Source organism: Oncorhynchus mykiss, chromosome 28, assembly GCF_013265735.2.
Source record: "Oncorhynchus mykiss isolate Arlee chromosome 28, USDA_OmykA_1.1, whole genome shotgun sequence".
Taxonomy (NCBI): domain Eukaryota; kingdom Metazoa; phylum Chordata; class Actinopteri; order Salmoniformes; family Salmonidae; genus Oncorhynchus; species Oncorhynchus mykiss.
The window spans coordinates 9,627,379-9,653,683 of record NC_048592.1 but is presented as its reverse complement, the minus strand read 5'-3'; the positions used below and the strand labels follow the sequence as shown (position 1 = coordinate 9,653,683).

Genomic DNA, 26,305 nt, shown 5'->3' with positions numbered 1-26,305 from the left:
AAGATTTATATAACTGAGTTTTCCAACATGTCAGGGTATTCTGATGTGAATAACAATCTCTGTAATAGGGGCTCTCAAAAGGCCTTGTTTCAAAGGAGGTTTCTTGAGGCTGCCTGTCTTTCCTCTGTCATACCGCAGGGTCAACTCCCTGGCTGCCGGGCTTTCCTGGCAGTCTCATTTGATACAGCTTGATCCACTGTCGACGTGCTAACTTAGCTAAGAATAGCGTGGCGAGATGTCCAATATGAGGACTTTATTCATGGCAAATCTGTTGTCTCCATCTCTCCCTCTATCGCTGTCCTTCTCCTTAGCCTCTCTGTTTCTTTCTCTCTGTCTCTCTCTCTCTCTCTCTCTCTCTCTCTGCCCCACGGTGGGTTGCCATTAACGATTCAGCACAGAGAGGCCTTGAGGAATTGAAAGTGACAGAGCAGAAACAGAAAAGAAACCTCCAAGCAAATAAGAAAGGCAAGAGTGACGGGGAGGAGAGAGAGAGAAGAGGGGGGCGGGGGCGGCGGGGGCGGCGGGGGTAGGGAGGGAGGGTACAATGCACAGAGAGGTGGATGGTGAGATGGGAGGCTTAAAAAGATAGTTTGTTGGAATAAAGCACAGATTTACATAGAGAAAGAAATGGAAGGATGGCAGGGGGTGAGAGAGGAGAGGTGTTAAAGAAAAGGAGAACCGACTGGAATTTGGTTAAGATTTGGGAAGGCGAGGGCAAAGAATAGACTTAAGGATGGAGGGATGCAGGGTGTGTGTAATAAAGGCGTGGACGGAGTATGCTAATTAGGACGTTTGAATTATGAATGCGATGAATTACTTCTGCAGACTCGACGTTGAATATATGCCCACTTTCCCTCTTGCCAACCACTTAATGGTAATCCCCTGATCTGGATAAAACTGGATTTTTGTTGTGCTTTTTCTCCTGTTTCCCCCTGCGTCTCCTCAACTCCTAACTCCTAAATCAATTCAAGCTGTGACACATTGACACTGGAATCGATTGGAAATAACTACCTTAAGTAACGAAATGTCAGCATCACAATGTCTCAAAAATGCTAGGAAGTAACATCTATTCAAGACTGAGTAATGTTATGTTTGAGTAAACAGATATGGTGGTTGGTCCCCTATATTGGTATTTCCTTCTGTCTGACAGTAAAATTCTTCTTTTCACTTTTTAGGTTCTGGCAACATGGCGAATGTATCTATTTGCTGTCAAAGTCCCCGCCAAGGTATTTCACGATTTAAACAAAAAAATCATAGACTAATAGTGTTGTTTTTGATGATGATGAGTATGAGGATGATTCTGAAGATTATTATCATCTTTTTTTAGTAAAGGGATAACTTGGTCATATCAATTACAATGCACAATATCAACATCATTTCAGGTGGAGGTTACTTTCAACTTCCTGGAAATTCGAGCAATGAACACTTATCCAGATCATCAGGTGAGAGAGACTGTTTTATTCCCACAACCACAACCATCTGCCTCGTTTTCTCAGTGTTTATCGGGCAACTCTCAACTCTCTGAAACGATCATTTCCATTTAGCCCTGTTTAATCTCAGTGATGTCAACTCACACCTTTCAGGTTGTTATAGACACAGACAAATCGACCCACTCCTTGAGACTGCAGTCACAAGACCACCTTGATCACATGATGAACCATATCAACTTTGCCCTCTCACGAATATTCAATAACTCCATGTATGCGTAAGTCTCGCTTGTGGAATCACCTACTGCTACGAACCGTGCTATGTAGTCTGTAAGAAGGGAGAGAGAGCCTGGCTGCAGACTGTAACATCATCAGGATTGACTCTGCACTGGGTATTGACCATTGAGACTCATCTACAGTATATAATACACCAAAATGTCTGTTTTCCATCGGATCATTTAACAGGATACAGAGAGAATGCAGTTAAAGGCACTACAGAAGGTTAAAGTAAAGAGTAGTTAGGGCTATTGAGCTAAAGTAAGGATTAGGGTCAGAGGTGAAGTCAGACAGGTTCAGAGATTTAAGCAGGGTAGTAGTAGTATTGGGTTTACTACACAACTTGATTAAGGACACTGTGTATTTAATGTAGCAGTAAAGTCATGTCACCAACATGTGTAGTATGCAGCATACTGTATCCATATGGCTTGTTCACCGACTGAGATGTTAATATCTTTCTACTTATTTCTCATCTTTCCTTCTCTGCCTCCCTTTCCCATCTCTCGCAGTCCGACCATCTGCCGAGCAGAGGGGGACGTCTCTGATGGAGTCCTCCAGTTTTCACCGGACTCCGAATCATCTGTAGAGACTCAGAGAACCTGTGGTGAACCGCCTACTCACTCCCTCTCAAAACTCACACTCGTTGTCGAGTCGTGACACAATTTTGAATTCACACCCGGAGCATATGTTATTGTGTTTAGAAGCAACTATTCTACGACTGTATGTGATCAGGGATCATTTTTAATATCTCTAGCTCAAGTTCTTTCATGCTCTTGTCTTTCATCTCAACTCAATATGAACTCCCCCACCCTGCTCTGTTTCTCTTTCTTCTCTTGCCCTCTCTCCTCATCCTCTCTCTCTCTCTCTCTCTTTCTGTTGCTCTCAGGCGGTTTCTCTGAGACCTACGCAGCTCTGTGCGACTATAACGGCATCGGCTGTAAGGAGGAAGTGCAGTGGGTAAGAAAACCACATGCATTACATCAACCGACTGTAGTGCTCAATCATTGGAGTTACCGTCATATTTGTAACCTGAATCTATTCTATCGCTCACTCTCCCCTCCCTCTCTCTCTCCCCTCCCTCCCACCCTCCCAACTTCCCCTCTCTCTTAGGATGTGGACACTATCTATCACTCTCAGGACAACAGGGAGTTCAACCTGCTGGACTTCAGCCACCTGGACAGCAGGTACACCACCTGTTCTGTATGCAAAAATGATGCTTCAGAATACTGCTGTTCTACGCCCTTCCTCTAGTCCTGTCCACTTACATTTCAGCCCCACTCTGCTCTCGGATGGGACTATGTCAGTAAGTGAGTGTCAGGGGTACAGGGTAAAGCTTTCATGGGACTTCACCCGTGTGAGGTGCTCTAGTTTAAGCCTAGTTCCACCACCTCCTGTGGGCTGGCCTTCCCAAACTCTACGCCTCTCCTGTCTCCCTGCCAGGAGGCAATTGTGGTCATCCCTCTGGGCCGTGTCCACCGCCACCCCCCCACCCCCACCCCCCACCCACCCACCCAAATCCTTTCTGATTTCTGCCTTCTACAGTTACAGCCTCCGACACGGCCATGCTTTTTCTGCTGACTGTCGTCCTCTTCTATTTCATTTCATTCTTTGTGCTATGAAAGTGGGTACATTTCTCTCTCTCTGCTGCCTGTGTGGCCCTGCAGCAATAGCTGGTTCAGATGTCGCTCTCACACTGGGCACTCTGCAGCAGCTAAACCTGGTTCGTGTGTGTGTGTGTGTGTGTGTGTGTGTGTGTGTGTGTGTGTGTGTGTGGGCGCGTGCGTGTGTGACAGCATACATGCTTGTGTGTCTGTGTGTGTCTCTCTCTGGAGTATAGCTGGCAGACTGTCATGCTCTCGTGCCCTACAGGCCCCAAGGGGACCAATAGTGGTAGTAAACAGTTCTCTTCTACACATGAGCTGGAAGTGCAGCTCACACTTTTAATGGAATTGTTGATTCAGGGAAATCGTGCTAGTAGTTTGGTGTATGAGGGAGCTGCTGTTGGCTGGTGGGGAACACTGGGAGAGGTTGTGGAGTGTACACACTCATACTGTACACATGCATGCACACGTACGCACGCACACCATCACACACACACACACACACACACACACACACACACCCTTTAGCCAGCCAGAGTGAAGTCCCTTCCGCAATGGCATGAGAAATGAGAACACAGCCCTCAGCCATGCTACACTGGACTGGGCGCTAATGATTCGCTGTAATGGAGGGAGGGCGTTCCCCTTTAAGAGCGATCTCTCCCTCTCTGTTGGTCTCTCTGTCTGTTGCCTCATCTCTCTCTCTGCCTCTCTCTCCCTCTCTTTCGCTCTCTCTCTCTCTCTCTCTCTCTCTCTCTCTCTCTCTCTCTCTCTCTCTCTCTCTCTCTCTCTCTCTCTCTCTCACTCTCTCTCGCTCTCTGCCTCTCTTCCTTTCTCCCTCCCTCCCTCCCTCCCTCTCTCCCTCCCCTCCACTAGACAAATTGTGTGTTGGGCAGGATAAAACGGTTTTAGGCCTTTGGCCAGGATCGAAACATAGCTCTGTTGCACCTCACACTGAGTAATCCACTGACCTGGCCTCTCTCAGTCAGCCAAATTGATCCTTCTCTCTGCCCTCTCTCCTTCCTCAGGCCCTCTCTCTCCAACACGGAGAGTGTGCTGCAGAATCATACATCATTTCTGAAGCCATCCATATGGCTCTCTCTGATTCATTTGTTTTGCTGGAGAAAAACACATTTTTTTTTTGTGTGGGGGGGGGTGGGGTTTGGCTGTGGGAGTGTAATGAGTTTTTGATGAGTATTTCCAGTTGATACCACTGTTGTATAAATCTAAGCCTGAAATTGTGTGTGTCAATTTCAGGGACCTGGCGGTGATGGTGGCTTCCATGGCGTACAACACTTGGTTCACCAAGCTCTACTGCACAGACATGCGCATTGTAACTATCCATTGCACATTACTGATTGCCTGTGACATCTGGTTATGTTTCAGAAGTCTGTCTGTCTGTCTGTCTGTCTGTCTGTCTGTCTGTCTGTCTGTCTGTCTGTCTGTCTGTCTGTCTGTCTGTCTGTCTGCCTGCCTGAGAACATCCATTTGTGTTTAGACTGGACTAGAAGGTTTTATATATTTTTGAGTTGGTTAAAAGTGTGTTTTATCCACAAGGAGCTTGTCCAGTTATGTAGCAATGTCTCTGTTTGTTGTCCCCAGGGGTCAGAGGTGGTGGAGCAGGTCCTTCACACCATCAGTAAGTCCAGCAGTCTGGAGGAACTCACTCTGGAGAACGTTGGCCTCAAATCGTGAGTCTCCTCCACTCCTCCCCTCCTCCTGTTTCTGCCACTTCTCTCCCTTTCATCTCCTCTCTTTTTATCTGTTCGAATTCTTGTCTTCACCGCCCCGACTTCAGTGCTGAGTTGAGCTTTTTATCTTCCATGACTCAGATATACACAGATGCATAATGGATCACTGGAATCATCAAAACCATCTTTAATCCTTCTCTCTACATTTGCTATTTTAGAGACTTCCCTCAGAAAATGGCGACGGCTCTGTCAGAGAATCCTGCCTCTGCAATCCACTCTCTCAACCTGGCCCACAACACCTTGGACAACCAAGGTACTGGCCCCTCAGTGGCACGTCTCTCGCTCTTTTTGGTGCATCAGTCATGTGTTTGAATACCAGTCTGGGTGCATCTTTCTCAGTGTTTGCTGTTTGCTTGTAGGGCTGATGGCGCCAGAGGGGAGGGCTGCCATCTTATCGGCTCTTAACCAAGCATGCTATTTTGTTGTTGTTTTTTGTTGCGTTTGTTCGTAGCTTGTTTTGTATATACTGTTGCTGCTACCGTCTCTTATGACTGTTATTCTTATCTCTTACTTTTGGGGGGGGGGGGGTTCCTTAAAACTGCATTGTTGGTTAAGGACTTGTAAGTAAGAATTTCACTGTAAGGTTGTATTCGGCGCGTGTGACAAATACAATTGGATTTGATTTGACTTGGCAGATGTGTGTTTGCGCGCGTGCCCTCTATTAATGTGTGTGTGTGTCAGGGTTGTTGGCATGCCAGGAACTCTCGTTAGTACAGTAAGAATCTGCCTCTTTCACCTGTCACTTCCACTAACATCACTGTGTGTTTGTGCCTGTGTGCCTATAGACGTACTAGACTCGCTTTGTCGTCTAGGGTAGATTATACCCGTGTGTATGTGTTCATTTTGCTGATCATGTGCGGGAGAGGTCAAGGGTGTGTGATTGTGTGCGCTTACTCTGATCTTTGCATGTTCATGTGTGTGACTGTTTGTTTGTGGACGTGAGTGTAAGCAGTGTGTGTGTGTGTGAGCAGTGTGTGTGTGTGTGTGTGTGTGTGTGTGTGTGTGTGTTTGTCTGTGTGTGTGTGTGTTTCATTCTGACACTCTCAGGTGTGTTTATTTTATCCCAGGAGTGTCCAACCTCATCCAGCTGGTGTGTCGTCTCAACAAAGGCCTTCGTCTGCTCAACCTCTCCAAGACGTCCCTCTCCTCCAAGGGTGTGTTCATCCCTCTGTCCTCCATCTGTCCCCTGGGCCACAGCGCCCCCCTGTGGTGGTCACCTCTCCTCCATGAACTCATATAGATCAGTTGGTTGTTTGGCAACAAAACCGACACGTGCTCAACTATAGGGCAAAACAGATGGGGTTGTCTTAGATTGTTGACAACGTGTAAACTATATTTAGTCTCCAATGTTTATTGAAAACATAAAGTTGCACAATGAGCATCGTTTCAGGTTATCTAGCTAGCAGATTTTTGCCATATTAGCATAGACATGGTATCAGTCAAAACACCTCAAAACAAGACATGGCAGCCAGAACAAGGTAAAACTAACTGAAACGAGCCTCTCACTATTCCCCACATTGCAGTTTCTTGTCATTGTTGCTAGCTATATGGTCATCCAGAATCACAACGACACATAACCTTCTGCCTCATTGAAGCGTGAAGCATTGTTTTCCTGACGCTCTCAGCTAACCCGTCTATAGGGCCTGGGTATTCAAGAGAATTTTATTCTTGGTCATACAGGGTCCTAAGGTTTATGTTCTCTTATATTTGTCAAGAGCACATTTATGATCAAAGTCTATTTATAGATTTACAGATTTGATAGATTTACAGATGACTCGTCAAAAAGACAGTCATAATATGTGAATGTGTTGATTCACATGGATGGGCAGAGGATGGCCTACCTGCTCCCTCTCAAGGTATGCGCCACATGCCTGTCTGTTGTCTGCTCTGCTGTCTGCTGTGTGCTAATTTCCTCTTTAATCTGGGCGAATTAGGGATGAGATTGATCTACTGTTCTAGGGTAGCGCACAGGGCTAGCTATTCCACAGTCTTTGCCTCATTGCTCTAATTGTAACCTTTTGTTGCAGGCCTCAAAGTAAACACGAGAGTACAAGGTCTGGCCCTGCACGTCTGCCGTTTTGTGGGCTTTATTGAGTTCACTGCTCACTGAGCATGCTCTTGTTACTATTTTCTCTCTCAAAATCTCTGCAGTGAAGAGATCTGAAAGAGATTTGAATGGGCTGCTCTAATATAACGGACCAAGGGGCCCATATTTGTCTTTTTGGTTTCAGATGGAGCGTTTTATGGGATTAGTAGTTAGCTCGGATAGTTGGCCAGTTAATAAGGGTGCTCTGAAACGCTTTCCCTCCTCCTCTGCAGGTCCTTGACTTCCCCACGTCAACAGACTATTTCTACCGATGCACATTTCTTTATTCATTCATCCCCCTCTCCCTTCCTCTATCTTAGGAGTGATGTCTCTCTCCCAGGCCCTCTGCTCCAGTGATGACTACTCCAACTCTCTCCTTCACCTGGACCTGAGCAAAAACCCTGGGATTCTGTCTGGGGAGGACGCCACGGTGAGACCGGCACATCAACACGCCACATGTACACGCACGCGCACGCATCGTTGCTCCGCTTGTAACACACGCACACACAGCCAGACACACGCGCGCACACACACGCACGCATGCACTACTCTCTTTAAAGGCTCTCTCTCTCCGTCTATCTCTCTGCAGAACATGTACCTGTTCCTAGCCCAGCCAAACTGTCTGGTTCATTTGGACCTCTCTGGGACCGACTGCACTGTGGACTCGGTTAGTAGCGTCTCCATTCTAGAGTGCTTCATACTTTGACCATACAATTCAAAGTGATACACGCTTTGTCTGGTCAAGGGTCAGGATGGTCTTAACTGACATACTTATTGAAGTGGACTTTATAACCGTTAAAGTGGAAGTGTGGACGCCCTAATCGGGACAACAGTTCTGGGATTCTACAAACGTATAAACATCACATTTAATCTGTATAACTTGGGAAGGAACATTCTGCCACAATTGCAGGAATATTATGCCTTTTATGTTGAGCATTAATGTTTGTGTAGAATATTACAGTGTGTTCTGAGACAGGAAGCTTCTGGTCTGCCATTGCTCGTTCTCAACTCATTCCTCTTCCTCTGATGTGTCTTTGGGATGAAAGGAGGCCACTTTTTTTTCTTCGGGATTTTGTTTTCTGACGATTGTTGTTGTGTTCGTATCTTGTTTTCTCCATATAATCTCCCCTGTAAGAGAGTCTGGTTGACTTTGTTAGAATGTCACTTCCTTGGCACATTAGCGTTTTTGCAAAAATGACTTCCTGACGGTGTTAGCGAAGCGATCGTGAAACTGCCGAGCTTGTTGACATGATTGATCTTCGTATGTATTTGTTGTCGTGTTAACATAATATGTGATTTAATCCTGCTAACTAACTGGTTTCTATCCATAACAGTTATTCGGCGCTCTGTTGAGGGGATGTTGTGTTGATCTCGCTTACCTGAATCTCTCCAAGAACTGCTTTTCTCACAGGTGAGGTGACTCTGGTTGCCCCTTGAATGGACCTTCATCCATATCGATTCACTTAACGTTGTTGATCCCTGAGAGGCAACCAGCAGTATCCTCTCTCAGGGAAGTGTCCGTGTAGAGCACAACACATTCTGTCAGAGATGGGCCTTTACCCCTGTACCACGTAGACAGAATTAGATAGAAATGTGTCCAACTGTACAAGACGCGCCCCCTCATCCATCTCTTCCGTCTCTGAGCCAGTGTTTACCTACCTTGCGGAGCAGAGCAGGCTGGAGCAGAGCAGACATGATCCATCTCTCGTCTGCTCTCGTCTGGCCTCCCTCAGGACTGGCAAAGCAGCAACCCCATCTCCGCTCAGCAGATTAATCCATTATAGAAAAGTTTGTGAAAAATGAGACTAATTTTGGAAGGGAATTATTGTTCAAATCCCCAGGCTCTCTACGCGCCAGCACATTCTCGGTCTCCCTCACCTCCCCCGCTCTCTTCTCTCTACTCTCTACTATCTCTCTCTCTCTCTCTCTGCTATTACTATAGAGCAGGTTGGCATTTATTGTCATGAATCTTGCCCTGGAGGCACCTCTGTAGAGTTGTCAATAGCTGGCACATCCACAAAGTCATAAAATCTGATTTGAACCCTAACCTTAACCACACTGCTAACCCTAATGGCTAACCCAAACCTTAAATGAACCCTTTACACTCATGGGAATTGGCCTATATGGGTAGGACTAAAAATGAAATGTTTCTTACAAAATAAATATGAAATGCATAATCATGGTAGCAATTTAAAGGGAACAGTTTGGAGATTATGGGAAAATGATTCATACCAAAGTTGAAGAACAGTTCACTTGACACACTTGTAGTTGTTTTGATTGGAGCACAACCCTGCAATCCTGTTAACACAATCCAAAAGGGGCCCATTTTATATTGCAATCTGGGTCAGCTGGGCATTATTTGAACGCTTGTTCTATTGCCAAAATGACTAACTAGGTTATAAAATAGGATCGTACAGTGTTTGGGCTTGCACAAAGCAATTCAGAGAAACAGACCGTGGTTTTGAAGCGCAAAGGAAGGAGTCGCGAGCGCATTGAGGTGCGTGTTCCGTGGCCGTTCAGAACAACCCAGGGTATGACGCCATGCACAGTGCCTTCAGAGAGTATTCACCCCCCTTGACTTGTTCCACATTTTGCTGTGTTGCAGCCTGAATACGACGTTTATTCAATTGAGATTTTGTGTCACCGGTCTGCACACAACACCCCATCATGTCAAACTGCAAATGTGTTTCTAGAAATGTTTACAAATGAAACGCTTTTCTAAATGGCGAGCCTAAATGAGTTCAGGAGTAAAAATGTGCTTAACAAGTCACATAATAAGCTGCATGGATTCAATCTTACTTGCAATAATAGTGTTTGACATGAGTTTTAAATGACTACCCCATTGCTGTACCCCACACATACTGTACATACAGTACATACTGTACTGGTGGTGGCTGCATCATGTTATGGGTATGCTTGTCATCGGCAAGGACTAGGGAGTATTAAGGGTTTAAAAAAAGTGGAATACAGCTAAGCACAAGCACAATCCTAGTGAAAACTTGGTTAAGTCTGCTTTCCAACAGACACTGAAATTCATCTTTCAGCTGGACAATTCACCTGAAACACAAGGCCAAATATAAACCGGAGTTGCTTACCAAGACAACATAGAAAACTCCTGAGTGGCCTAGTTACAGTTTCTACTTAAATCATCTTAAAAATCTATGGCAAGACTTAAAAATGGCTGTCTAGCAATGATCAACAACAAACTTGACAGAGCTTGAAGAATTGGGAGAAAAAATATTGGGCAAATATTGTACAATCCAGGTGTGCAAAGTTCTTAGACACTTACCCAGAAAGACTCACAGCTGTAATAAGTGATTCTAACACTTATTGACTCAGGGGGGTTGAAAACGTATCTAATCAAGAAATGTTTGTGTTTTATTTTCCATACACTTCTTAAAACTTGTCATTACAGAGTGTTTTGTGTAGATCGTTGACAAAAAATGACAATTAAATCCATTTGAATCCCACTTTGTAACACATAAAGTCAAGGGCTGTGAATACATAGTGATTATAGACGTTGACACTGTACTGTATATGACATGAGTTTTATTATATGGAAGTGCAAGACCAAAAAGCACATTTTTGTTTTCATGAACTTTTACGATATATCCAATTTTGTAGCTGGCCCATCTAACAGAAATCTCTAATTTCTGCGTCCAGGGCAAGATTCATGACAATTAACGTCACCCTGCTACGTCACCCTGCTACGTCACCCTCTCTAGTCTCTTTTTCTCCATTCCTCTCATGCCTCTCTTTCTCTGTCTTTTCTCTCTCGCCTTCTCTAGCTCCTTCTCCTCTTCGACATGTCCCTCTCACTCTCTCCCCTCTCCCATCCCTCCCTCTCTGTGTGTCTGTACTTCACTAGCAGCAGTCAGTGGAGCCTTGGTCGCTCTGCCTGAGCTCTGATCTCGCCACATTAAATAGAACATAAATCGGTTTGAACTGATAAGAATGAAAGAGCCAGCGCTATCCCCCCCCCCTCTCTCTCTCTCACTCTCACTCTCACTCTTTCTCCTCTCTCTTTCCTCCAAATCATTGACTGTAACAGTGTTCAATGTCTACACTGGCCCCTCTGTGCTGGGTGTATCTGCTGCCCATCTCTGTGTGACTGAAGCCAGTCTTCAGTCACACAGAGACTGTAGCCACGCAAAGACATGATTTATGCCGATGAGCGCATAGGTTGGCGAGCACACGAACCTGTTATCATCATGCCATTCTCTGACTTGAGCCCCCATTAACCCTTTACCCCCTACCTCTCTCTCTCTCTCTCTCTCTCTCTCTCTCACACACACACACACTATTTCTTTCTGTCTCTCTCCACTTCCTTTATTCCTCTCTCTTTCTCTCTCTCTCCATCTTTCCTTTGTTTTCTATCTCTACCCCCTCCGTCTCTCTCTTTCTGTCACTATATGCTGAATTATTTGTATGGTCAGGCTAAAATGAGTGTTAGTTATGCTGTTCTACAATTTAGGAGTATACCGTCCCCTGTATTCCAATTAAATGCCTGGATGTTTCTGTTACCTGGTATGGCTCAGAGGGCTCTTACTGACATGCTCAGAATGAGTGTATTCCTGAGCTGGTGTACAATTGCTATGGGCTCTGAAGTGTGTGTATTTTTCCATAAGGAAAATATTTTACGCCCAGTTGTGTTAACAGATGTTTTGATAAAAAAAAAGCATTTTTGTAACTTAAACTTGTTTTGTGTTGTTCACATTGTCTGATGTTATAGTCTTGTTTTTTGAAGGCCATTTACTGCCTGTCTATTTCTCTGTCTGTCTCTCACGCTCTCGTTCTCCCTATCTTGCATTCTCTCTCTCTCTCCCTCCGGTTCTCTCCCACTCTGTCTGTCTCTCACGCTCTCGTTCTCCCTATCTTGCATTCTCTCTCTCTCTCCCTCCGGTTCTCTCCCACTCTGTCTCTATCTCTGTCTGTCTCTCACACTCTCGTTCTCCCTATCTTGCATTCTCTCTCTCTCCCTCTGGTTCTCTCCCACTCTGTCTGTCTCTCACGCTCTCGTTCTCCCTATCTTTCATTCTCTCTCTCTCTCCCTCTGGTTCTCTCCCACTCTGTCTGTCTCTCACGCTCTCGTTCTCCCTATCTTGCATTCTCTCTCTCTCTCCCTCTGTTTATTTCCCACTCTTTCTCTCTTTCTCTCCCGTTCTCTCTCTCTCTCTCTCTCGCTCTCGCTCTCGCTCTCACTCTCACTCTCACTCTCACTCTCACTCTCGCTCTCACTCTCGCTCTCACTCTCACTCTCACTCTCGCTCTCCCTCTCTCCCTCTCTCCCCCTCTCTCTCTCTCGCTCTCTCTCTCTTTCAGGAAAGTGAGGGAGACTCTTCCTGTCGTCAGACAGTTCTTCAGTTCAGCCTTCAGTCTTACGCACGTCAACCTGTCTTCCATGAAGCTCCCTCCGGACACTCTGAGGTGAGATAGGCACTCCGCTCTGGCCACCTCCCAAAATGTCTGACTCACGCTCTGACTCAGTCCATCATTTATTTACCGACACTTAATGAATTCTTGAACATGTGTGTATTGTGAAAGGTGTTTTGTTGGTAAAAACCAATCTCCTTATCAAGTTGTCTTTTTGTTGTGTACCACTTTACCACGCTTCCCGCGTTTCAGTTGAAGCACTTACTGGTCCTTGGCCAAGTAGTTCTAGGAATCTCTAAACTCCTTTTCTCCCACATCCTTTAAGACGGCTGTAACACCCCTCAGTGTGTGTGAATAGAAATCCTACATGGTTTCCTCGTAGGGAAGTTGATGGAAAAATCCGTCATGGTAATTAAGAAAACAATTTGAAATGAGTTTGCTATGCATTGACCTTTCTTGACCTCCTCTCTCTCGCTCTCTCTCTCTCTCTCTCTCTCTCTCTCTCTCTCGCTCCATCTCTCCATCTCTGCCTCTCTCAGAGCTCTCTTCCTTGGCCTGTCTTCCAACCCTCACATCAGTGACCTACACCTGGACCTCAGCTGCTGTGAGGTACGGCGCCTGTCTGTCCGAATTGCCTTGCCTTCCTGTCTCTCCATTTGACTGATTTAGTCTTCTCTCTCTCTCTCTCTCTCTCTCTCTCTCTCTCTCTCTCTCTCTCTCTGTCTCTCTCTCTCTCTCTCTCTGTCTCTCTCTCTCTCTCTCTCTCTCTCTCTCTCTCTCTCTCTTTCTCTCTCTCTCTCTCTCTCTCTCTCTCTCTCTCTCTCTCTCTCTCTCAGTTGAGGTCTGCTGGTGCCGGGGTGCTCCAGGAGCTGTTTCCCAGAGTGGCCTGTATTGGTAGTCTGGACATCTCAGACAACGGTGAGTGACCCTTGTGCCTTTCTCTTCCCTACGCATGCCACAGTCTTCTGAGTATTTTGAGGGCCAACATAGATGCCAGTTCATATGCATTAGCTGATATACTGTGCATATGTGTCTCTCAGGGTTAGATGCTGATCTGCTAGGGGTCATCCCGGCCTTCTCCAGACACCCTTCCCTCAAACACTTGCTGCTGGGCAAGAACTTCAACCTCAAGGGCAGGTAGGGACAGTAACCCGTCCTCCGCAGGCGCGTAGAAACACGCACTGGGAAGATGTGTATTTTGTCTAACAGTGGCAATTATGTGTCTGCAGGGTGCTGGATGAAATTCTGCAGAAACTAGTGCAGTTAGTGCAGGAGGAAGAGTGTGTGAGTTTCATCATGCACGTGAACACACACTGAGACACGCTCGCGCGCACACAAACTCATACACGTACCACCCGGGTATGTTTATGTACTCGCACTCACTGCCATACTCTACGCAGGCACACTGTATGTTCTCTCCGGCCCTAGTGAATGATTCATTGGGACGTACTTTATTCTCTCGGCTCCGGGCTCCTCTCTCAGCGCAGATACGGCATCACCATGGCGAGCTCACTCAATTATTTACTGCTGTTGACGCTGATCACTCACAAACATAACACAAGCACACAGCACTCAAAGACACACACATACACACACTTTACAAATTCACTTCAGTTTTGAGAGCCCTTATCCTCTCTCTCGCCCCTCTCTCCGTCTCTCCGTCCTCAGGCCCTGCAGTCCCTCTCTCTGGCGGACTCGCGCCTGCGCTCTCGGGGCACAGTGCTGGTGAACGCTCTGGGCAGCAACACCTGCCTGCGCAAGGTGGACCTGAGTGGGAACAGCCTGGAGGATGCGGGGGCTAAGATGCTCAGCAAAGCCCTGCAGATCAACACCACACTCAGGTAAGAGAGAGGGAGCGAGGGAAAGTGGGAGCGAAAGAGAGGAGGGAGAAAGGGGGGCTGGTAGAGAGCAAGAAAGGGGGAGGTGAGAGAGAGAGGGAGGGGGAAAAGAGAGACTGAGGGGGATGTGGGAAAGTTCATTGTTCAGTTGCTATGCCGTAGTTAATGCAGTGATAATGTAATGATGAGGGGTTCTGTTACGGCTCTCAATACACTCTGTAGTGAACAAGCACTTCTTTGGTTATTCACGCTGTGCAATTCTGAATTTGTAATTTGACAGGTGCCATGTATGTGAGCTTCAGTTTTCAAGTCAATTATTATTCAAATGATCTCTCCTTTTCTCCTTTTATCCATCCCTCTCTTTCTCCTTCTTCCTTCCTCCCATTTGATCCTTCTAAGGAGTGTGACGTGGGATCGCAATAACACCACGGCTACAGGATTCCAAGATGTGGCTCGGGCCCTGGAACAGTGAGACACACGCACCCCAACACACACACACACACGCTCTCACCCACTCACTCAAACAAACCTGAACACGAGGGACATGACTGAAAGTCAGAAGACAAGAGACGCATATCTCTGTGCTTGCCTTGCAGTCGTTGCACAGCGTTTCATAAGCACCCTGACCTGTTTGTGAGGCGGGGCTGCCTGTTTTAAGTTCTAGTGACAAGGATTCACATAAAGAGGACATTAGAGTGATATCCAACTACCGCATCAAGCATTTCCAAGGCAATGAATCATCATTATTCATAGAAAAGGTATTGATTTGTAATGATTTCTGTTTTTTTTCCCTCTTCTTCATTTTCGCTGACTCATTCTCTTGACAGTAACTTCACCCTGCATTACATGTCCATCCCCCTCAATGATGTCACACAGGCTTACCGGAGTGCCCCTGAGAGGATTGACCAAGCGCTGACCAAGGTGGGTCCCCTGGGGTGTGACGTCACGCCGTGACATCACGACTGTTGTCGTCGGCAGCTCGTGTCTCGTGTCCGTCTCTCTTATTTCTGCCCTGTTCACTTCGTTAAACCACCTCTTCTTCTCTCTGTTGCTCGTCTTCTTTCACCACCGACATCCCTCCTTTCCCATCCCTCTCACTTTGTATCTCAGATTCAGCGTGCTCTGTTGAGGAACAACCAGACCCAGAGGTTCTCTCAGAAACAGGCTCTTCGTCTGCACCAAGGCCTGGTCACCAGCACTGCTGAACAGGTACAAATACTGTGAGCTTATGTAAACGGTGTAATTTTGGCGAGAAAGACAGCCTTTGAGTCAAAACCCCACGGACTGACGTGTGTGTGTGTGTGTGTGTGTGTGTCTGTGTGTGAGTCTGTGTTTGTGTGTGTGTGTGTGCGTGCGCGTGTGTGTGTATGTGTGTGTCTGCGTGTGTCAGGTGATGGAGCGGCTGTGTGTGCGTGTGCAGCAGCAGGTGTGTGCTCTCCGAGGCTCAGAGGAAGGAGAGGAGTTGCAGGCTGCCAGACAGGTCCTGAAGGAGGCCAGAAACTCCCGTGCAGTAAGTTGGCGTGTGCGTATGCATGCGTGTTTATATATTCTAAACCACTCTCTCTGTCTCTCTCAGCTATACTGTGTGCATATGTGCGTGTGTGTGTGTGTGTTTGTTTGTGTGTGTGCGTGTGTGTGTGCGCGTGTGAGTGTGTGTGTGTGTATGCGTGTGTGTGTGTGTGTTGAATATGCATATGTATGTGTGGTTGAATATATTCTAAGCTCCTCTCTCTCCCTCTCAGCTCTACCCATCTCTGTGTGAGCTGGCCCATGTTCTCTCAGTGGACGGGCCTGTCAGACAGAAACTGGACTCTCTAGCAGGAGAGCTGGCCAAGGCTGCTGATAAGGAACTACAGGTAGACCACTCAACACTCCATCTCCCCCTGCATGGTTGGATTTAGACTATGATGGATGAATTGAAAGATAGATAGATGGATATATATACACATTCTTCGGCAGGAGACCTGGCCACGGTTGCTGATAAGGAAACATGGGTACTGTGATTCTTATCGTAAACAGGACTTATTGAATGAGGGAGTGTCACATTGATGACTTTGTTGACTGATCATTCCCAGGTGATAGTGGACTCCATGGTGTCTCTGTGTCGGGAGCTGTGTCCCATGTCCTCCTCCTCAGCTGAGCGACTCAACCCTCCGCTCTCCTCTGTCTCAGAACGTGTCTCCATCCCTCGCTCCACCATCCGCACCGCCCTGATGGAGAGAGCGGCACAGGACATCAACAGAGCCCTGGAGTAAGAGGGGGAGGAAAAAAAGAGGGAGGGGATGAGAAGGGTCTAGACTAAAGAGTAGGGTGTGAATAGAGAACTTGAAGGAAGAATTCACTCCCCCCCCCCTCTCTCTCTCTCTCCCCCCTCCCTTGATCTCTTTCTCTCTCCCTCCCTTGATCTCGTTCTCTGTTTTTATCTTTCTCCCTCAGGGACGTAAAGCTGTCGGTGGTCTCCTATCTGACCAACTCCATAGTGGATCAGATCCTTCAGGAGCTCTACACCACTCACAAAACCCTGGTACTAACACACACACTACTCTCTCTGTGCTCGATGTGTCTTTACCTCTATGCACGGTGTACCTCTGTGACCTCTGTGACCTCTGTGTACCTCTGTGACCTCTGTGTACCTCTGTGACCTCTGTGTACCTCTGTGTACCTCTGTGACCTCTGTGTACCTCTGTGTACCTCTGTGACCTCTGTGTACATCTGTGTACCTCTGTGACCTCTGTGTACATCTGTGTACCTCTGTGTACATCTGTGTACCTCTGTGTACCTCTGTGACCTCTGTGTACCTCTGTGTACCTATGTGACCTCTGTGTACCTCTGTGTACCTCTGGGACCTCTGTGTACATCTGTGTACCTCTAGAACAGTGACTTGTTCAATCTCAGTTTCATCTCCCCACCATCTCACACCAGAGAGCATAGTCTCAGACCAGACCAGTTCCCATTGTGTCGGACCAGTATATAGCATTGTAAATGCCTCTCGGTTGTCTTAGCTGTGTCAGGTGTCCCAGGCGAAGCGTTTGGATGACGCAGGGACAGGCAGGCGCATCATCAGACAATCCAGAATCACAGACTCACTGGACTTCCCCGACGAGGAAGGCCTGGGCATGAACATCGTAAGTGTGTGGGCGGGTGTATATGTGTGCGTGTACGAGTGCATTTTTCCATTGCTCTTATCACGTTGCCTTTCCTCTCTCTCGTGTCATACTAGGACACCATCGCCATCAAGAAACGTAGCTCCAGAACCAGAAGGATTCGTCCGGTGTCAACCAGATTGAGTGAGCTTACCTTAATAATAAAGTTATCATGCAGGGCATTTTATGTGGATTAACATGGATTTGACCCAACTTTGAATCTTCTCTCCCTCCCTTTTAGGTCTTGGTGATGATCCCACCTCCTCCCCGACTCACTCTGGCCCCCTATCCCGCTCAGCATCATGGGAGGATCTGTACACCCTGCCTACCCAGGGTGCACCACTGCGCCATGTGACACAGGTCAGGCCACGGCCCCCGCGAAGGCACTGTCGAGGACAAGTCCCCGTGGAAACAGTGAGTCAACTCTGACCTGTAAAGAAGAGCCAGACCCGATCCTAAATAGCCCCCTAAGCACTTCATACAGATCTGAAAGCTGGTCAAGTTGAAAGTTCAAACGTACCCACTAGGCTGTGTGAAATGTGATACAGACATTACTTACCCAATCATTTTAGTTAAACTTAAGTACCTAGGGGGTAGGGGTTGACCAGGCCTCTGAGCCAAACAAATCTATTCACCTCTCAGCTCTAATGCAATGTATTTGTATTCTAGAATTGGAGTCATCCTGGTTTTTCATGCCAGAGGCATCCCAAAAATAGGTTTCTTTATGACTGTGAATCTGTCGCATTATCTCATGACTCACTCGTTTATCACGTTCTCCAATCCGCAATGCCCCAAGGCATCTCTCTGTTGGCGGCATATCAGATTCCTCAGCTGCGTCCCAAATGACACACTTTTCCCTGTATGGTGCGCTTCTTTTCGACCAGAGCCCCATGGGCCCTGGTCAAAAGCAGTGCACTATATAGGGAGTAGGGTGTATGTACATGATACATGATAATTGCACAGGATAGCATGGCAGTAGTTTCAGTGTGACAGCAGAATTTGTGTTGGTGGCTGTGGTGTAAACCTGTTATCTCCGTCCTCTCAGCACTGTTCAGAGAACGGAGGAGTCAACGTGCTGGAGGATGGACTGCCGGATTTCTATACCAAGAGAGTCCTGCCTGACAGGTAGGCTACGCACAATTCACACACACACACACACACACACACACACACACACACACACACACACACACACACACACACACACACACACACACACACACACACACACACACACACACACACACACACACACACACACACACACTCTCAGTGACCCAGCTACCCATATCTTTATCTCTCCCCACCAGTCAGCTGTCACTACTCCATCAAGCTCAGTCCCTGAGGAGGAAGAAGAGACGCAGTGTGCTGTCGATCTTCTCCGGGTTCCGCAAGAACCGCAGCTCCACCATCTCCAATCAGGAAACAGAGTACGGAGGGAGTCCTGAAAAGTCATGCACACATTTAGTTGATTTATTGCCGAGCATATGATTACAGGTCATAGTTATAAATTGTTAAACAACAACTATAAAATAATTGTTTATTGTCAGTTTATCAGTTTATAATACATCTCTGTCTCGTTCTCGGTCTCTCTCTCTCTCAGTAGTGGCTCAGAGAACGTGTACTCTATGATTCAGCACCCTAAGGATCGTGGGAAGGGGGAGGCCATCATTGAGGTGGGAGCCAATGGGAGAATGATGCCGTCCCCTAGGCCCATCCAGGGCACACCACTGCCTGGGATGAGGGGGGGCAGGCCTAGCCCCCACTGCCTCACACAGAGACAGGTAGGAACGTAGGTCGGCCCCTAGTTCATGAATATGGCCAGGAGTTTTACCTGACTAGTCTATCCCACTCATTACAAAATGCATCACAGTACAGCATGCATGCTTTTACATTCTATGTAATCTATTACATAGAATGTAATAGCGGTTCTTCAGAGACTCCCCTACTACCTCAGCTCATGTATTAATTGGAGATCCAGCCATTTTCAGACCCACTCTCTTTACTGGCTGGTTCTGGAGGTCCCGCGGGTCAAAATCAAATCAAATCAAATCAAATGTATTTATATAGCCCTTCGTACATCAGCTGATATCTCAAAGTGCTGTACAGAAACCCAGCCTAAAACCCCAAACAGCAAGCAATGCAGGTGTAGAAGCACGGTGGCTAGGAAAAACTCCCTAGAAAGGCCAAAACCTAGGAAGAAACCTAGAGAGGAACCAGGCTATGTGGGGTGGCCAGTCCTCTTCTGGCTGTGCCGGGTGGAAATTATAACAGAACATGGCCAAGATGTTCAGATGTTCATAAATGACCAGCATGGTCGAATAATAAATAATAAGGCAGAACAGTTGAAACTGGAGCAGCAGCACAGTCAGGTGGACTGGGGACAGCAAGGAGTCATCATGTCAGGTATTCCTGGGGCATGGTCCTAGGGCTCAGGTCCTCCGAGAGAGAGAAAGAAAGAGAGAATTAGAGAGAGCATATGTGGGATGGCCAGTCCTCTTCTGGCTGTGCCGGGTGGAGATTATAACAGAACATGGCCAAGATGTTCCAATGTTCATAAATGACCAGCATGGTCGAATAATAATAAGGCAGAACAGTTGAAACTGGAGCAGCAGCACAGCCAGGTGGACTGGGGACAACAAGGAGTCATCATGTCAGGTAGTCCTGGGGCATGGTCCTAGGGCTCAGGTCCTCCGAGAGAGAGAAAGAGAGAAGGAGAGAATTAGAGAACGCACACTTAGATTCACACAGGACACCGAATAGGACAGGAGAAGTACTCCAGATATAACAAACTGACCCTAGCCCCCCGACACATAAAATACTGCAGCATAAATACTGGAGGCTGAGACAGGAGGGGTCAGGAGACACTGTGGCCCCATCCGAGGACACCCCCGGACAGGGCCAAACAAGAAGGATATAACCCCACCCACTTTGCCAAAGCACAGCCCCTACACCACTAGAGGGATATCTTCAACCACCAACTTACCATCCTGAGACAAGGCTGAGTATAGCCCACAAAGACCTCCGCCACGGCACAACCCAAGGGGGGGGGGGGGGGGGGGCAACCCAGACAGGATGACCACAGGGTCTCCACTGACCTAGGGAAAATCTGTGATGGAACGTTTTAGGTTTGTGCTTTTCTAATAACCAATTGCCGTGTTCATGTAAGTGACTGATTGAACGAATCCTCACTATCAGCATCTGCAATTTGGCAGTACGCCCAGAACCTTGTTTTGAGAACAAAAGGATATCTCAGTTTTAAGGCCTCAGCTTGGAGAGAAGAAGCCTCCTGAGGTATTGGTCTGTCACATGTTATGAAGCGGTATTGGTCGGTCACATGAATGCAGCAAACGTTAATGATGAATTAATTATATATGATATATATGAATAAGCTAAACCTTGTAAATATAACTTGCCAGCAGTATTTAAGAGAACTAATGGGACTGCCTCGGTAGAGCTCCTGACAGATGTGTACTATGGCATCCAGTTTGTTGAAACCTCTCCTGTTAACTGTTAATGAACAATGATTCATTTAAGATTGACTTCGAGTGTCCCATGTGTAGAATGTCAACGAGGATGCCTTTAGTTTTATAGCCCCAGCTCATGGAATAGCCTTGAAATTAGACTTGCTGGTCTCCATTGGACAGTTTAGATTGAGTTTAAGCGAGGTGATATGTGAGAGTTGGGTTTGTTTTGATTCATCTTGTATTTATATTATTATCTTACATTCTTTGTATCAAATTGTGTAGGTTCATGTTCGCAGGGCTCCTTTGTAAATGAGACCCTGGTGTCAATGGTGACCCACCATGTAAAACGAAATAGTAAAAATGTGCATATATGACACAATGTAAGCTGGACAATCTACTCTCTTCACTCTGTCTCTCTCCCACCTTCCAGCCTTCAGATCTGGTCGGGGTGGTATACAATTGTATCGGAGCAGAAGACGAGGACTCAGACAGTAGCTTTGAGATCAGACCAGTGGGCAGAGACACAGTCAGACAGAAGGACACGCCGATTGCATCAGACACCCAGACAGAGTCCCGTGCCAATGGACATGCAATGTCCTCCGCTTCTCTGACAGACAAACAGGCTGACATACAGACTGACAGACAGAGTGACAGACAGACTGACAGACAGACAGAGCCAGTCTGTCAGGACCTGCCGATGCCCAGCACTCAGACAGAGGTGGAGAGACGGACAAAGGAGACAGAGGGGACGGAGTCAATGGAGGACAGGAAGGAGGCTGCCCCCTGTGGACAGAAACCAGAACCCCCTTCTCAAAGCAGCAAGCCCAGCCTGGCCAGCATTAAACAGAGACACCTGCAGGGAAGCTCCGGTACTGCAACATAAATAACTAGAGGTGTATTAACTAGAGAGAGGTGTATTAACTAGAGGTGTATTAACTAGAGGTGTATTAACTAGAGGTGTATTAACTAGAGGTGTATTAACTAGAGGTGTATTAAATAGCTCTGAGACTCTACTTTTATCCAATGTAAAAAACACAATTTCACATTTTGCTACATAAGACCGATTTGAGCCGGTCGGCCGCGTTTGGCTCCAGCTACTGCATGTGCTAGAACGTGGATGTAGAGTCGTTACCAAATTACAATATCACTTTTGTTTCACACTTTTTTTTGTCTTTGTAGAGAAATCAACTGATGGTATAGGATGGACAGAGGGAGACAAGGTAGAAGAGGAGAATAATGAAAGGAGACGTGAGGGTGTGCAGAAAGAAAGAGGGGCAGAGGGGCAGCGGCCCCCCATTCCTGAAAAGGTGTGTCTGTTTCGTCTGTCTGTGTCTCCTTGTTTCTTGTGTCGCTGCTTGTTGTTTGTGTCTGTCTCAATGACTTAACGATGCGTGCAATCTATCTCCACAGCCTGGTAGAGATAAGACCTCTCCAAAGACACTGCCTCCTGTCACTCCGCCTGAGGAAACCACCAATGAGAAGAAAACCACACCTCCTGTTCCACCTGCCTCTGCCAAGCCCTCTTTTGATTTGTCTCAAGCTCCTGTCAGTCAAGACGAAGGGACTAATGAGAAGAAAAGCCTTCCTCCTGTGCCTCCTGCTTCTACCAAGCCTGTGTTTGACTCTCCTGATCATGCTGGTTGTCAAGGTAGCACTATGATGGAATTTCACTGAAGGTGGTTTTATTAAGAAATCATTGTAGTGATAATTGATAACGCTCTGGAAAAGAACGTCTGCTGAATGACTCAAATGTAAATGAAAATGTGCATGCAGTCCCAAAAATGATCAATGGCTATGAATATTGTATTATTGTTGTTGATGATGATGGCGGCAGGTTGACCTTTTGACTATTTAATCAGATGAGGAGGGAGGAAGAAATGGTTATCCACTGAAGCCGCATCGCAACAGGAAGGCAGACTCATGTGACATGGGTATGTGTGAGGGTGAGCGTGTGTGGGTTCACTGCATGTGTGAATGTGTGCTGTACGTCTGTCTGTACATACATGTTTGTCTCCACAGATCCCTGCATGCATACGCTTGTTTTACACTATCTTTTGAATTCCGATGTTGGAATTCCAATTTGTGATTTGATGCATTTATTTGCTTGCTATTTCAGTCATTGAATGCTGACTCATTGTGTCGCTGTTAGGTACGCTGACCATTCCTCTGTCCATCCCTCTGCCAGGGACTATCCAATAGATCTCTGCTTATCATGACTCTTACATTACTGCAACTACCCCCTGTCACCAGTCACCGTCTGTGTGGCCCTGTGTGTATGTCTCATATCATTTCCCTTCAGGCATGGAACGGATTAGCCCCAACGATCTGGAGACGGGGTCCTCAGATCGCAAACCCCCTGTGAAAAGACCCAGACTCCCAGAGAACAGAAACAGATCTCTGGACTTCCCCAGTATGTATCTGCTCTCTGGACCCCTCTCTGTGTCATACTGTATGAGTATGTGCAAGCATGGGAATGTTCATAAGCCTCCTTTTCATGACTCAGTGGTGAAAGAGGGAATTGACATGGCATTGACAGTCTACCCAATGTGTCACATGATCAGAAAAAAACACTGGGCCGTGCTGGGCCATTAAAATCCGGTTGACTGTGGCCTAGGCATTGTTTGGGGAGATGAGGGAGAGTCACCTTTCTAATACTTAATGGGAGATAGGACAAGGCCGAACAAGGACTCTTGACTTTCAGATCTCTCTCTGTCTAGGTCCTGAGAGTCCAGAGCCCGCCAACGACAATGGTGTGACGTCGTCATAACAACAACAACAACAGACCGGAGGCGAAGACAACATTCTGGACAACTGGAGGGAGAGGAGAGTGAAGAGATGGAGAGAGAAGGGAAATGATGAACTTGATCACAATAGACCCAACTGTGGTTATCCTCGTATACAGCATTCATTTCCTTCATTTTTACGAAACATGCATGTACACTCTGCTTTTTTTCCTCCCTCATACTTAGTTGCACTCGCCTTCATTCCTTTGCAGAGGGACACACACACACACACACACACACACACACACACACATTTTTACCTTTATATTTTAGTAATTTAGCCAACGCTCTTATCCACACAGACACACACACACAGAGAGGTCTCTGAGGGCCCTCTGGTATTCTTATGTCGCTGTTATTTCTTGCACTTCTTGTTGTACAAAAATCTTTGATCATACTTCTGATTCTCCCTCGTCTCTCTTTTATTGACAATCTGTGACCCTGTTTCTGTAAGAATGAGTCGGTATGTATTCGAAACTAGTATTATGTAATTATTGAACATAAGTGAACAAACTCTGCACTAAACATTGTTATTACCAAGTCATTACATGGTAACGGGTAACATTCATGCTTTTATTTTACAATAAGATGAATGTGAGTGTGTTGTAAGGATGTTTTTCCTATTGAGAAGATGGTAATGACGTGTATTGTTTATCATTATTACAGTAATCTAGTAGTTGGTCAATAGAACAATGGCAGTTTTAGTCTGTTTTATTCATATTTTACAGGACTGAAATTAGTATATTTTCAAAAAAATGCTAATATAATGAATCAATCAATAAAATTGACTTAACTAAAGGAACCAAACTGATGACGCACTATCTCAGGTGAAAACAACCCTAACCTGACATCTGCTTCAAGAACTCATATGTTTGTTGTGCAAGATTAGGATTTGACCCTCTATGAAAATGACATCGATGGATTTTGGAGCACTACTATGAAGTGGGCAACAGAGGGCGCTAAATGCTTAGAGCTGAGTGATGAAACAGACTTGGATGAAACACAAGTTAGAGTGTGATGATGATAAAAATGATATCATCGAATTGGTAGCGTCCATTTGTTTGAAGTAGGCTTAAAAGGGATTTCAACTGACAGACGGGCCACGAATACATTAATCAATGAATTAGGCAAATATTAAATTGGCTGTGTTAAAAGTCCACATTCATTAATCATGTCATGAATAATGTCACAAAATACACACACACACAATTTGGATTTAAAAGACCAGAAGGTACTTGTCCTCTGACGCCAAAAGCTCCTCTTTCACGCCTGAGTTTGACAGAGTGAAAGAGCACACCTCTATAGCAGAGGACAGTGCACATTCAGGAGCTTTGCTAATCACATTAATTAGTCAATATGGGGAGATAAGCTAGTTTAAAATCTGGAATCCTGAATGGTGAACCTGCCACGTCCGTTTGTGATCATTGCAAGCGATAGAGCATCAGCATATGAAATGCATTTATTTATTTTTAAACCATGATGCGCGCGATGCACCTGTAGTTTGTCTACAGAACAAAAAAAAACAATCACGCCCGTGGGGGTGGACAGTGTCGCTGTTTCCCCCTACTGCGGATTCCATCTTTAAATATACAAAGATCTGTACCTTTTTTTGTAAGGGAAAACCAAGTCTGAGATTTCTAAGTGGAAATGACAAACTTCAGAAGCCTTTTGCAACCTCAGGTACACATATACGTTTTATATTCCAGTGTGATCAAATGAAGATCCTGCAGCTGTAGATGATGATAAGGAACGAACACTTAACTCTTAAAACATGTTAGTGGGAGTGTCCACTAAGTATGTTCATGGATGAATGGGTATACTTCATTGATCCCACGAGGCTGACATAGTCCTTGTAAAAGTTAGAGACCGCTGTGCCAAATGATAGACAGCATGGTTCCCCCTCATTCTTCTTTAAATATTGCAGGCTACATATGAGAGGATGGCTGTCATCTAACTGGTATTTGACCCCTAGTTGCTTTGGCAACGGCTGTCAGGAGACACCCAGCCATGAACACCATGCTCATGTTGGTCACTGGATGGACAAGAAAACAAGTCAACACCCTTTTCACCAAAACTCTTTGCGAAACACAAAAACACCTTTCCATCCAGACTGAGATGGAGGCTGACATGCTAATGACTGTTAGGATTAGACTTGCAGATAAGAACTGTTGTAACTTCAACCATTCAAAGTACAACATTTGACTTCTAGCTTGTCCTGAGCTATTGTTACCCTCAGCTATAGTTACCTAAGCTTTTGGAAGTCTCAGGCACAAAGGACCCTGGGACCCTGGCAGTTTCCATAAGGGCTTCTCTCTTGCGGTGGTGGTGACCAGCAGACTGGGGGAGGTTGAGTTGACGCAGCCCTGGGCACACCAGGTGTTGAGGTTCCCAGCCTCACACAGGATTACTGAACAGCTGATGTACGTACACCTACAGCCAGAGAGGTCAAAGGTCACTGAACTGAGGGGGTATCACCCAGAATCATCCAGCAGTCTGTTCCCATTTACCTATGATGAAAATTACAGGCCTCTCTCATCTTTTTAAGCGGGAGAACTTGCACAAT

The 26,305-nt window shown here is 46.2% G+C and overlaps 1 protein-coding gene across 8 annotated transcripts in view; it reads left to right on the top strand.

Annotated features, from left to right (window-relative positions):
- The window catches only part of LOC110508471 (capping protein, Arp2/3 and myosin-I linker protein 3), a 46,076-nt gene extending 21,536 nt beyond the window's left edge, over positions 1-24,540 (top strand). Inside the window, exons 3-40 of one of the 8 annotated variants that reach the window (XM_036966211.1) lie at positions 1,176-1,226; positions 1,383-1,442; positions 1,584-1,705; positions 2,213-2,307; positions 2,590-2,660; positions 2,814-2,887; positions 4,559-4,634; positions 4,904-4,992; positions 5,211-5,305; positions 6,120-6,206; positions 7,459-7,568; positions 7,728-7,805; positions 8,473-8,549; positions 12,461-12,565; positions 13,051-13,120; positions 13,348-13,429; positions 13,552-13,648; positions 13,741-13,795; positions 14,180-14,352; positions 14,749-14,817; positions 15,177-15,270; positions 15,460-15,558; positions 15,740-15,859; positions 16,092-16,205; positions 16,425-16,600; positions 16,786-16,873; positions 17,352-17,474; positions 17,570-17,636; positions 17,734-17,906; positions 18,538-18,617; positions 18,803-18,922; positions 19,099-19,276; positions 21,390-21,828; positions 22,139-22,266; positions 22,370-22,607; positions 22,819-22,902; positions 23,259-23,369; positions 23,677-24,540. In XM_036966211.1, the coding sequence (XP_036822106.1) occupies positions 1,176-1,226; positions 1,383-1,442; positions 1,584-1,705; positions 2,213-2,307; positions 2,590-2,660; positions 2,814-2,887; positions 4,559-4,634; positions 4,904-4,992; positions 5,211-5,305; positions 6,120-6,206; positions 7,459-7,568; positions 7,728-7,805; positions 8,473-8,549; positions 12,461-12,565; positions 13,051-13,120; positions 13,348-13,429; positions 13,552-13,648; positions 13,741-13,795; positions 14,180-14,352; positions 14,749-14,817; positions 15,177-15,270; positions 15,460-15,558; positions 15,740-15,859; positions 16,092-16,205; positions 16,425-16,600; positions 16,786-16,873; positions 17,352-17,474; positions 17,570-17,636; positions 17,734-17,906; positions 18,538-18,617; positions 18,803-18,922; positions 19,099-19,276; positions 21,390-21,828; positions 22,139-22,266; positions 22,370-22,607; positions 22,819-22,902; positions 23,259-23,369; positions 23,677-23,726 (4,218 nt within the window). In that variant the 3' untranslated portion in view covers positions 23,727-24,540. Of the gene's footprint in view, positions 1-1,175; positions 1,227-1,382; positions 1,443-1,583; positions 1,706-2,212; positions 2,308-2,589; positions 2,661-2,813; positions 2,888-4,558; positions 4,635-4,903; positions 4,993-5,210; positions 5,306-6,119; positions 6,207-7,458; positions 7,569-7,727; positions 7,806-8,472; positions 8,550-12,460; positions 12,566-13,050; positions 13,121-13,347; positions 13,430-13,551; positions 13,649-13,740; positions 13,796-14,179; positions 14,353-14,748; positions 14,818-15,176; positions 15,271-15,459; positions 15,559-15,739; positions 15,860-16,091; positions 16,206-16,424; positions 16,601-16,785; positions 16,874-17,351; positions 17,475-17,569; positions 17,637-17,733; positions 17,907-18,537; positions 18,618-18,802; positions 18,923-19,095; positions 19,277-21,389; positions 21,829-22,138; positions 22,267-22,369; positions 22,636-22,818; positions 22,903-23,258; positions 23,373-23,668 lie in introns of those variants that run through there. The other 7 variants (XM_036966212.1, XM_036966214.1, XM_036966210.1 and 4 more) reach the window with 7 other exon arrangements.
- The last annotated feature ends 1,765 nt before the right edge of the window (positions 24,541-26,305 follow it).